The sequence below is a fragment of the Dromiciops gliroides genome, chromosome 3 (genome assembly GCF_019393635.1).
Source record: "Dromiciops gliroides isolate mDroGli1 chromosome 3, mDroGli1.pri, whole genome shotgun sequence".
NCBI classification, from domain to species: domain Eukaryota; kingdom Metazoa; phylum Chordata; class Mammalia; order Microbiotheria; family Microbiotheriidae; genus Dromiciops; species Dromiciops gliroides.
In genome coordinates, this window is record NC_057863.1 from 585,335,760 (window position 1) to 585,347,732 (window position 11,973).

Below are 11,973 nucleotides of genomic sequence, written 5' to 3' on the forward strand. Positions count from 1 at the left end.
GAACTGGAAATGAATTAATAGCATTAGAAAAACAAATCTCCAATGATTCAGGCAGAAATGTAGCTTGGCTCTGGTTCCCTACTTGACATCTATGAGACTGGGATACAGAATAAGGAACTTTAGTCATTTTTTTTTTTTTGCAGGGCAATTGGGGTTAAGTGACTTGCCCAGGGTCACACAGCTAGTAAGTGTTAAGTGTCTGAGGCCGGATTTGAACTCAGGTACTTCTGAATCCAGGGCCGGTGCTCTATCCACTGCGCCATCTAGCTGCCCCAGAACTTTAGTCATTTTAAAGAGCTATATGTTGAAGGCAATTCATGTCTTCCATGCACCTATCCATTTGCCTTTGGTGATGCTCAACTTCAGTTATTCAGTTATTATACTGTTTCAGGATGCTCATTCCTATAACCAAATGAGAATATTGATAACAAAAAATACATTTTTGTTTTGGGAAGAAACTTTAAACCATTAAAAGAACTGTGTAGTTTTCCAAAGGCAATTCTTTTCATCCCCTTCAATATTGAACCCAATACATTTTCCATCCACAGTATTTGTCCAACTTATATGTACCAATGGATCCCCATTATGGCTAGCCAACCAACTGCATATCATTTTGTAGACAATATACACTCTTTATATATTTTACTTTTCCTGTGTGGATACTTAGGTCAAATTCTTTTGAGTGACTGTAGATCAATTTTTGAGGCAGAATCATAGATACATCTAAACTAGCTTACTCTGAAACTATAGAGGAGCATGAATTTTAAAAATATGGAAGGGCATCTAGGTGGCACAGTGGATAGAGCACCGGTCCTGGAATCTGGAAGACCTGAGTTCAAATCCGACCTCAGACACTTGACATTTACTAGCTGTGTGACCTTGGGCAAGTCACTTAACACCAATTACCTCACCAAAAAAAAATGGAAAAGTTTTATCAAGATGTCTTTGACTCTTTTATCATCTGTGACAGCCTGTATTTATTAGAGAGAGGCTTCCAAGATACTTTATCTTCATAAGCATGAGAAGTGATAAACATCATGTGCCCTACAGAGATGAAGCCCCAAAACTGAAAATCAGTGGCTACAAGAACAGTGGAGAGATGCAACAAGACCAACACAATGAACATATGAGACTGGTTGGGAGTAATTGCTGGCACAAGATAAATTTCAACCAAACTCAACTTTGCACTATTTCTTACACACACACACACACACACACACACTTCATCTTTGTGCCTTTACACAAATCTCCTTATGCCTGGAATATACTTTCTACCCCTTATATCTTTTTTTTTATTTCCTCCCCACTCAACCCTAGAGATGGTCACCATAATAATCCCTTATGTCTTTTAGAATCTTTAATTTCCTTCAATACTCAGATTGTGTCACTTTCTACATAAAGCCTTTCCTTAACCCCTCAGCTTCTAGTATCTCTTTCCCCCCCCCCGCCCCGCAAAAAAAAAAAAGCCCTACATATTTATGTATTGGTTTTCTATATATTTTGTAATAATATTTTGATATAATATAAAGTCCTTGAGGGCAGGAACTGTTTCTTTTTGTTTGCTTTAACCTGGAGTTCAGCAAAGTGCTGGGTACTGAGTAAGATTTTAATAAATACTTATTGATTGATTGCTTTTGTTTAAAATGTCCAATGCATGAGCATATTAGTGATTTCTAGGAAATCATCCATACAAATAGATTATTTATTTACTGGTATTTACTGAAAAAATGCTGACTATTCTATTTTCTCAATACTATTTCTTAATATTACTTTCCCTAGCTAGCTGATGTGCCCATCAGAAAGAGCTCAGGCCTTAAAGTCAGAGGAGGACCTGAGTTCAAATCTGCATTTAGACACTATCTACATGACACTGGGGCAAGTCTTTTAACCTTAGTCTGTCTCAATTTTCTCAACTGTAAAAGTAATGATAATAATAGGATCTACCTCACAAGATTCTATAAATAGTTATACCTTCTCTTCCCCCACAGTGTTTGACACTTAATATGGGCTTTAGCAAATCCTATTGAATTATTGGCAAATTCTGGATTTTTAAAAAAATTAATTGACTGAGGAATTGCATACACACATTCTGCACATTGTCAACTGGACTTTTCCAGAACTAGTCTCTAACCTATGTATGGCTGCAGCCGCAAAAAATAGGTCAGAGACAGGTGAGTCAGGAATTAGAGAGAAAGTTTATTTCCTAAGTGAGGAAAAAGGCTTACATGCAAGGAGAAGCTATAGACACATGTACCGAGGCAGTGTGGGAAGATCTCAATACTTCTACTGATGACTGCTCAGTGAATTGTAGCCCTAACAGTGAGGAAGCAGCAAGCATGTGACAAGTTGGATTCACTACAGGGTGTTCCAACTTTGTCCAGTGTTTGTCTTTGTTCAAAGAACACCTAGTGAATTATATGACTAGCCCAGAGGGTGAGATCATCCAGGGGGTGGTCACAAAGGATTGTCGTCCTGCCAAGCACAGCTTGCTTGCTTGCTGGGTCTTAGCTCTGGAAAACAAGGGGTTTTACTTTCTTAACATTCAGCTTTTGTCCTTAGTGATATGTGATGGCCAATGTAAATTTGACAGCTGGAAAGTCTTTAGACCTGGGTTGACTTTTTTTTTTTTTTTAGTGAGGCAATTGGGGTTAAGTGACTTGCCCAGGGTCACACAGCTAGTAAGTGTTAAGTGTCTGAGGCCAGCTTTGAACTCAGGTCCTCCTGACTCTAGGGCCGGTGCTCTATCCACTGTGCCACCTAGCTGCCCCTGGGTTGACTTTTAAAGAAAATTTTATTTATGTTTTTATGCTCCCTACTTTTGTTTTTGTTTTTATGCTCCCTACTTTTCGTTAGGAAAGTGTTAGCTGTAAAATATGTTTGCATGGCTGATATACCTTATCTGTGGTAATTATTACCAGTTTGTTCCATAGACTGTTACTGTTTATCAAAACAGACAAAACTGTTGTCCCCAACTGCCTGGATGTGATATTGGTCCATAAACATTTTTTTAAAGTGAGGCAATTGGGGTTAAGTGACTTGTCCAGGGTCACACAGCTAGTAAGTGTTAAGTGTCTGAGGTCGGATTTGAACTCAGGTCCTCCTGACTCCAGGGCCGGTGCTCTATCCACTGCGCCACCTAGCTGCCCCCATAAACACTTAAGAACAATATTTTAATAAATTAAACCATGCTAAATACTCTTAATTTGCTAACTACATGGAATGAAGGGCCTTCAAAATAAAAGTCCCAGAAGAAGAAATCAAAATCAGGCAGGAACAGGGAGAACTCATCTCAATTGTCCAGACGGCACCAGAGTTGTCCAGAAGGTGCTTTCATTGATCCTATAGAAGATGAGCTGACATTCTAATCGTTTTATAAATCGCAACAAAAACAATCACTTTATCTGTGAAAATTTCACATATAAAAGATAAAGGAATAACAGAATCGAGACTTTTCCTAATCTAGTTTTATCTGACCTCTATCAAGAAAGACGACAAGGAGAAAACAATAACAATCTTGACAATAATAATAGCCAATATTTATCTAGTGCTTTAAAGGTTAGAAAAGACTTTACATGCACGGTCTCATTTAAGACCTACAGGACCTCTCTGTTAGGGGTCATTAGGTGCTATTATTAATCAATAAGAATTTATCAAATACCTACTATATGTCAGGCACACTACTAGGAAGTGAGGATTCAAAACCAAAAGTGACATAATCCCTGCCCTCCTTGCATTTCACTCAATTGATGATGATACAGTAGATTATTATTATGTTCGCTTTAATGATAATAAAACTAAGATTCAGAGAAGGTAAATGACTTGTCCAAGGTCACATAAGTAGGAAGAGTGTGAGCAGGATTTGAACCCATCTTTCCCTTAAAAGGCAAGGGAATCATTTGATTTACGTCATTTCTAAGGCAAATCCATGTACATAACAATGTATATATTCTTAATGATCTCTTTGAAGGAGGAAAAGAATTGCACAGATACCAAATAAAAGGGCAGGTACCTTCTAGACCAGCGAATTTTGTTCAAAGCTGAAAAGTGTGATCAAGGATACCTCAGCCCAATGAGGATGAGGAAAACCACTTCTTGATTTCCATGAAAAAGTGAGCCACAGCCTCTCTGATCTGCTTTGTCTTCACCCCATAAACAATGGGGTTAAGCATGGGAGGCACCACCACATACAAGTTTGCCAATACAATGTGTACATGGCGTGGAATGTTGCGCCCAAAACGATGAGTCAATAAAGTGAAGAAGGATGGGACATAAAACATGAGGATGACACAAAGGTGGGAGCCACAGGTGCTGAGTGCTTTGTGTCTAGCGTCCTGAGAGGGCATCCGAAAGATGGCACGGAGGATCAGGGTATAGGACACTGCAACGAGCACCACATCAGTGATCACCATAACAATAGGGACAGAGAAGCCATACCATATATTGACAGTAATGTCAGCACAGGCCAGTCGGGCCACCCCAATGTGCTCACAGTATGAATGGGGGATCACATTGGTCCTACAGAACGGTAGCCTCTTTAGCAGGAAGATGACAGGAAAGATGATGCAGAAGCTCCGGACAACAATGGCTAGAGCCATCCTCCCCACAACAGGTAACGTCAGAATCATTGAATATCTCAGTGGGTCACAAATAGCCACATAGCGATCAAAGGCCATGGCCAACAAGATGGCCGATTCCCCCACAAACATCACATGGACAAAGAAGACTTGGGTCACACAAGCATCAAAGGCGATGTCCCGTGCATGGAACCAGAAAATGGCCAAGGCTTTGGGCACAGTGGTAGTAGAAAGTAGGATGTCAGTGCCAGCCAACATGGAAAGAAATATGTACATGGGCTCATGGAGGCTGTGTTCCATGACAATGACCAGAATCAGAACACTGTTCCCCAGTACTGCAGTTGCATATATAAAGCATAAGGGGATGGAAAGCCAGATGTGGTATCTCTCTAGGCCTGGGATGCCAAGCAGGACAAACACAGCAGGGTGAAAGATAGTGTGATTGGTGTTCACCATGCTGGATTTGGGTTTCTCTCTGAAAATGAGGCAGAATGTAGAACCAACTGAGGAGCTTGATCCTGGCCAACCTCAATGAAGAAGCCCTCCTCAACTGCTGTAGGGGAAAGGAGAGTACAAGAAGTAAAACAGGTTATTAGGATCCTATTTAACTTCTGTTACCTCAAAGTGTAATTCAAAAATGAAAATTCAATAAATATGTACTACATATTTCTTTTTTTTTTTTTTGCGGGGCAATGGGGGTTAAGTGACTTGCCCAGGGTCACACAGCTAGTAAGTGTCAAGTGTCTGAGACTGGATTTGAACTCAGGTACTCCTGAATCCAGGGCCGGTGCTTTATCCACTGCGCCACCTAGCCGCCCCCTGTACTACATATTTCTCACTTGCAGGTCACTCTGATAGGTATGAGCGAAGCAAAGGCACTTTTTGGGGGGCAGAGGGGCACACAGCAGAACAGCTGTGCCCCCACAGAACTGTCATTTGGATGGGATTATAGAAATGCTCCAGCCGATCTCATTCACATGAATTGTTCTTATGTCCTTATCAATAGCCTACAATGGCTCCCTAATTTTAAACTCCTCTGCCTGACTTCCAAGGTCATCTGATATCTGGTCCCACGCATTCTATCCAACTTTATCTCCTACTGTTCATTTTACACCCTCCAACTTCCACCACACATCATGCTCATTCTTCCCTTGAGTCTTTATTTCTACTCACTCCTTACCCTCTCCTTTTTACCTATCCAAAGCTCTCCTATATTTTATATAACAGCCTAATCCTACATCCTCTGTGAAACCTGCCCTGTTAACTCCAGACTGATCTCTCTCCTTTTTGACTATGCATAGGGCCTCTTACCCACACATTCATGAAGCTTAGCGATATTAAATGTATTGCTTCATTGTGTACTTGTTATATTGTATATTCTCTGTGCTACACACATGTACTATCTCCCCAAGTAGACTGAGAACATCATGAAAGCAGGAGTGATGTCATTTGTCATGATGGTGTCTAAATCCTAGCACCTAAGGCCCCCGTGAGCTACCCTCTTCCATTCACAGCTTTACCTTCTCCCTTCCCCCCAGAAAAAAAAAAAATATTATTTCTATAGAGAAAGAGCACAACCTCCAGTTTTCTCCTGAGACTGTGATGTTTTTCTGGGCCTGGAAAGTAGGAAAGTTAGAAAAGGCCAGGCAATGCGATACTAAGAGGGGGCAAGATGGGATAGGTGAAGATTAACAGGAGAAATGGAAGGCAAGACAAATAGGTTTTAAATACACAGTGAGTGACGGACTCATCGTGTTCAAAGAGAAGTCTGTGAAAAGAACCAAAACAAATCAGTAAAATTAAATAGTTTGATTTAGTCCAATAGGCTTCCCTAAGAAGATGCACCTTTGTGGTTTGCAAAGCACTTTACAAATAAATAAATATTATCTCATTTGGTTCTCATGGCAAACCTGGGGAGATGGTGCTATTATTATCTTTTCTGTTCTTTTTTTGGTATGGCAATTGGGGTTAAGTGACTTTCCCAGGGTCACACAGCTAGTAAGTGTCAAGTGTCTGAGGCCAGATTCAAACTCAGGTCCTCCTGAATCCAGGGCCAGTGCTCTATCCACTGTGCCACCTAGCTGCCCCTGATGGTGCTATTATTATCATCCCCATTTTACAGATTAGGAAACTGAAGCAGACAGAATTCAAATGACTTACCCATGTTCACACATGAAGTGTCTCAGGCAGAGTTCCAACTCTAGTGTTCATGACTTCAAATCCTACATTCAGTCTACTGTGTCATATGGACAAATATATAAATTTGAGGATCATATGCTGAGAGAGCATTCTTGAAACCACAAAAGTGAGTCTGCCAAGGGAAAGAGTGAAGAAAGAGGAAGAAAGAGAGCCAAGGATAAAATCCACTTGAATGATTACATTTAGGCGAGTAAGAACAAACAGCTTTGCACATACTTAACATTTAACAAATGTTTGATTAGTTATTTAATTATTAGGATCCAGTGAGGACAGAGAAGGAATGAACATAAAATAGGCAAATTCTAGGTAATTGAAAAAAATAAATATTTTTAATGGAAAAGCTAAGAGCTAAGAAGAGAACTCAGAGACACTAGTGTCACAGAACCCAAAGGAGGACAAAGTATCCAGAAGCACTGTTGACCTAACAGTGTTAAATGATTCAAAAAAGTCAAGGAGAATGAGGATTAATATGAAACCATGATTTCATTAGGATTTATTAATAGAAATCTGTTATTGGAAAGTAAATCATTTCTTTGACAAAGTAGCTTCCATAGATTATTGAGGGTAACAACCATATTGCAGAGACTGTGCTCCTTGAGGGTAAAGACAGTGTGGGGAAGGGAGGATTGCCTTTCTCCTTATCCCCAATGGAAGGAAGGGTTGCCTTTCTTCTTATCTTCAATGTTTAGCACAGTGCATGACACTTGATAGGTACTTAATAAATGCTTATTGATGATGGTGAAGGTGGTTGAGTCATAATGATTTAAAAAGAAGTTCAAAATATTGAAGGCTAAAAGAGACCTAATCCATCACATAGTCCAGCCTTGTCACTTTACAAATGAAGAACCTAAGACCCAGAGAGGGGAACTGACTTACTCCAAGTCAGAGGTTTTCAGTATCAGAACATTGTCCAGTCTAAGTCTCCTAATTCGAAATTTCCATGAAACCAAGGAGGCAGAAAATATAGAATATTCTTGCAAGAGTTATGAGGGTGAAGAGGGAGAGGAAGATCACATAGGAATATGAAGACATAATAGAATAGATGAAGACTTGTTTGGGGGTTTCGTAGGACACAGGAGACTGAAGCTAGTTTGTAGGCATAAGGAAAGGAGATAGTAGAGAAAGAGGGGTTTTAAATACCTTGAGAATAAAAAAGATAATGGTCCAAGAAGAAGCAGAAGGGAACCGGATCAAGTAGAAAGATGAGCATCAGAAAAAAAGAAGGGCTAATTCTTCCTCAGAGACAGGAGAGGAGACTAAAGAGTGTAAAGATACACAGAAATGTTGATGTGGAAATAAGGGATGTGATATGAACTCCATTTCTCACTAAAATAAGAGTCAGGGTCAAGTACTAAGAGTAAGGAGTATAAGAGTATAGAGATTGGAGTTCACAGGTAAGAATTCAACAAGAAATTATTTTTTAAATCCTTCTGAAGCAGCACTAAGAGCTCAGTTGGATAATTCCTCTTCTTTTATCCCTCAGTCTCCTCAAGGATCTATTCCCCTCTCCCAGCTATAGGGCTCCTCTCCTTATTCTCACATCTCCTGGCCCAGAATCCAAACCCAATAACCTTTCCTACCTGCTCTCTAACAGGAACTTTCTTCTTAGAGGTGGAAGTGAAAGTGACAGAGGCAACAATAAGAAGTTAAATAACCTGAAGAGAGAGGGGAAGAAGAGTAGGAGGAGAATACAAAGGTTATAGAAGAGGGAGGGGGAAAGCTAATGTGTTGCTGCTGTGAGGGGAATTGTTAATCCCTCTTGGGGAAGGGGTTGAGAGACACCTTAAACTCAGAGACTGGAAAAGCTCAAATCCTTTCCTTCCTCTTGGAGCTATTACTTCTGGAACAACTTCTGAGTATAAGGTGGGAGAGAGAAGAAAGATAAGGAAGCAGCTGCTTTCCAAGCTCCATAGGTAGATTTCTAGACTAAATCATACATAGAGACAGAAAAACCAACACCAGAGATTTTGGACTGGGGAGTAATAGACAATAGGCATACACAGTTAAAGAAAGAATTCAGATGTAAACAAAGACAGACATAGCAGTAATAGAGATGGACATCTACTTTGTTCTGACTACCCCCAGATATTCCCCTCTCCTTGAATTACGTCATTTCTACCAGAGTTCCCTATTGCTTGTCAGATAAATACAAACTCCTCTGGCATTGAGGGGACTTCATGGTATGACTTCAGCCTATCTTTCAAGAATGAAACTCTTGGGGGGGCAGCTAGGTGGTGCAGTGGATAAAGGAGAACCTGTGTTTAAATCAGACCTCAGACACTTGACACTTACTAGCTGTGTGAACCTGGGCAAGTCACTTAACCCTCATTGTCCTGCCCCACCCCACCAAAAAAGAATTAAACTCTTTGGCTTATCTTCTCCATCTGTGATAGTCCCAAAATCTTAGAGCTTATTGTTTTCATTAAGCTTTAAAGGAGGAACAAAGGATAAACCTGGGAAGTGGTTGGGTAGGAATTTTTTAGGGTTTTGGTTAACCAGGCTAATGTCTGAATGTTATCTAGGAGGCAAATAATAATAAAGTGCGGAATGATAATCTTTTTACTACCCACTTCTTAGAGTCACTGTGTGCAAAGCAATTTATAGGGGTTAAAATATTATATAGATATGCTATTCATGTTATCATAGTTTAAGACCCATTAAAGAGAGAGAACTAACAGCAATTGTCACCTGACTGGAAAATGAGATAATATTGTAAAATACTTTGTAAACTTTAGGGTGCTAAGCAAATACTAGCTATTGCTAGTATTGTCTCAGGACACCTAGATGTATATACTACTATTATTATTAGGATCTCATCAGGTTCAGTGAACTGCTGCCTCCATGCAAATGACTCTCAGATTTAGATATCTTGCCCTCATCTGTACTGAACAGTCTTCTATTCCATTCACCTACAAGAGAACTCCATCTAGATGTCCCACAGGCAGTTCAAAATCATCATGTCCAAAACAGAAATCATTATCTTTCAGCTAAGGAAAGGGTGTGTGTGTGTGTGTGTGTGTGTGTGTGTGTGTGTGTAATGGACCCCTTTGGCAGTTCGGTGAAGGCTATGAGTCACTTCTCAGAATTGTGTTTTTAAGTAATTAAAGCAAATGATCAATTTAAGTTATAGGTTGGTGGAAATAAAGAAAGCAAAACTAGAAGCAAAGGAGGGAAATTGGTGCTGTTAGAAAAAAGATAAGACACGCAAATAAACAGATTCTTAAGGAAAATGATGGATTCATTTTGGTACAAGATGAGTTTGAGGTGTTCTCAAGACACCTAGGTGGATATCTTTTAGAAAGTTTAATATGTGGAACTGATAATAATAACAATAACATTTATATAGCACTTTAAGGAATACAAAGTATTTCACAAATATTATCTCATTTTATCCTCTAGGTATTATTATCATTGCTATTTTACACATGAGAGAACTGAGGCAAACAGTTGGGTTGCCTTGCCAGAATCACATAGACATTAAGTGTCTTAAGCGAGATTCAAAGTCAAGAATTCTTGATTCCAAATCCCCCACTGTATCCACTGCATCACCTAGCCAAAAGTATAAATTTTAGTTTCATTTGCCCAGAGATGGAACCTGAATCCAGGAAAATGAATGTTTGCTAAGAAAAAAAAGACAACAGAGAGAAAAATAAGAGATCCAAGGATAGAAACTAGTGGAATGCTTACATTTAGGGAGCGGAAGTAGTCTTGCATATACTCAGTACCTAACAAATTTTAGTTAATTATTTAATTGTGAGGAGCTAAGGAGGACAGAAGATTGGTCAAAAAAGAGTCAATAATAAAGTGGGGAATGATCATCTTTTTACTTGTTTATTTTTTAAAACTTAAGTTATATTTTAGAGCCAAAAATGAAACTAGAAGAAAACTAGAAGATGAAAACTAGAAGTGTCACACAAGTTAAAGGAGGATAGAGTATCCAAAATTATGGGATGGCACTGTTGATCAATCATATTAAATGTTTCAAAAATGTCAAGGAGAATAAGGACTTATAAGAACCAATTATTTCATTAGGATTTATTAATAAATATCTATTATTAGGAAGTCATTAATCCCTTTCAAAAAGTAGTTTCGATAGAGCAGTGAGAGTAAAAACCATATTGTAAGGGTTAAGCTTTCTTCATATCCCCAGCATTTAGCAGATTGCCTGGCACTTGGTAGGTACTTAATAAATGCTTATTGATGACGAAGTTGGTTGAGCCATAATGGGTAGAGATAAGGCATTAACATATTAGTATAACGGGAATTTCTATCCCCTCTTGGGGTGGGGCTTGAAGGATTATACCTTATGTTCTATGACTTAAAAACCTCAAGACCCTCCCATCCTCTTGAGGTTGCTACTCTTAGAACTATTTCTGGGCATACGGTAGAGGAGAAGACAGAGATAGAGAATCAGCCCCCTCCCAAGTTCTAGAAGTAGATGTCTAGAAAAATAAATCACTCACTGAGAGCAAACTCAGCACCAGAAACTCTGAACTGGGGAATGATAGAAAAAAAAGCACACAAAACTAAATGAGGAATTCAGGCACAAAGCCTGAGATATAAAAGTAATGAACTTCTACTTTGTTCTGAATGCCCCAGATATTCGTGCCAAGAATTCACCCTTTCCTTGGCTTAGGTCATTTCTACCAATCCTCTCTGTTGCTTTTTAGATAAAATATTAATTCCTCTGGCAGTAAAAGCTCTACACAGCTCTAGCCTATCTTTCGAGAATGATTTCTGAGGCAGTTAGGTGGCACAATGGATAAAGCACTAGCCCTGGATTCAGGAGGACTTGAGTTCAAATCTAGCCTCAGACACTTGACACTTACTAGCTGTGTGACCCTGGGAAAGTCACTTAATCCCTATTGCCCTGCCCCCCCCCAAAAAAAGTATGATTTCCCATTACTTCTTATCACCATTCTGCTCCAACAAAACTGTACTACTTGCTATTCCCCATGAATGAGATTTCATCTTGATATTCAATCTCCCACCTGCATGACATCGCACAGGATGAACTCCAACAGTTCTTCCTCTTTACTGCCTTCTGAAATACCTATCTTCCTTCAACATTCAGCTCAAGTGTCCCCTTGCTTACAAGCTCTTCCCTTACCTACCTGCCCCACTCACACAACTAATTTCTCCCTCCCTTCAAGTAACTTGAAATTTTTAATGATACAAGCTCCTGAGGCAGGGACTATTT

At 39.4% G+C, this 11,973-nt stretch overlaps 1 protein-coding gene across 1 annotated transcript; it reads right to left on the reverse strand.

Moving 5' to 3' along the window:
• Positions 1–4,061: 4,061 nt before the first annotated feature.
• Positions 4,062–5,127, reverse strand: LOC122749756 (olfactory receptor 52B2). The gene has a single exon (XM_043996275.1). It carries the CDS (start codon positions 5,028–5,030, stop codon positions 4,062–4,064), a length of 969 nt encoding a protein of 322 aa, XP_043852210.1. The 5' UTR covers positions 5,031–5,127.
• Between the last annotated feature and the right edge of the window lie 6,846 nt (positions 5,128–11,973).

Bases quoted from the DNA above. Each gene is read 5' to 3' on its own strand.
- LOC122749756 (XM_043996275.1), bottom strand. From the start codon at position 5,030: ATGGTGAACACCAATCACACTATCTTTCACCCTGCTGTGTTTGTCCTG.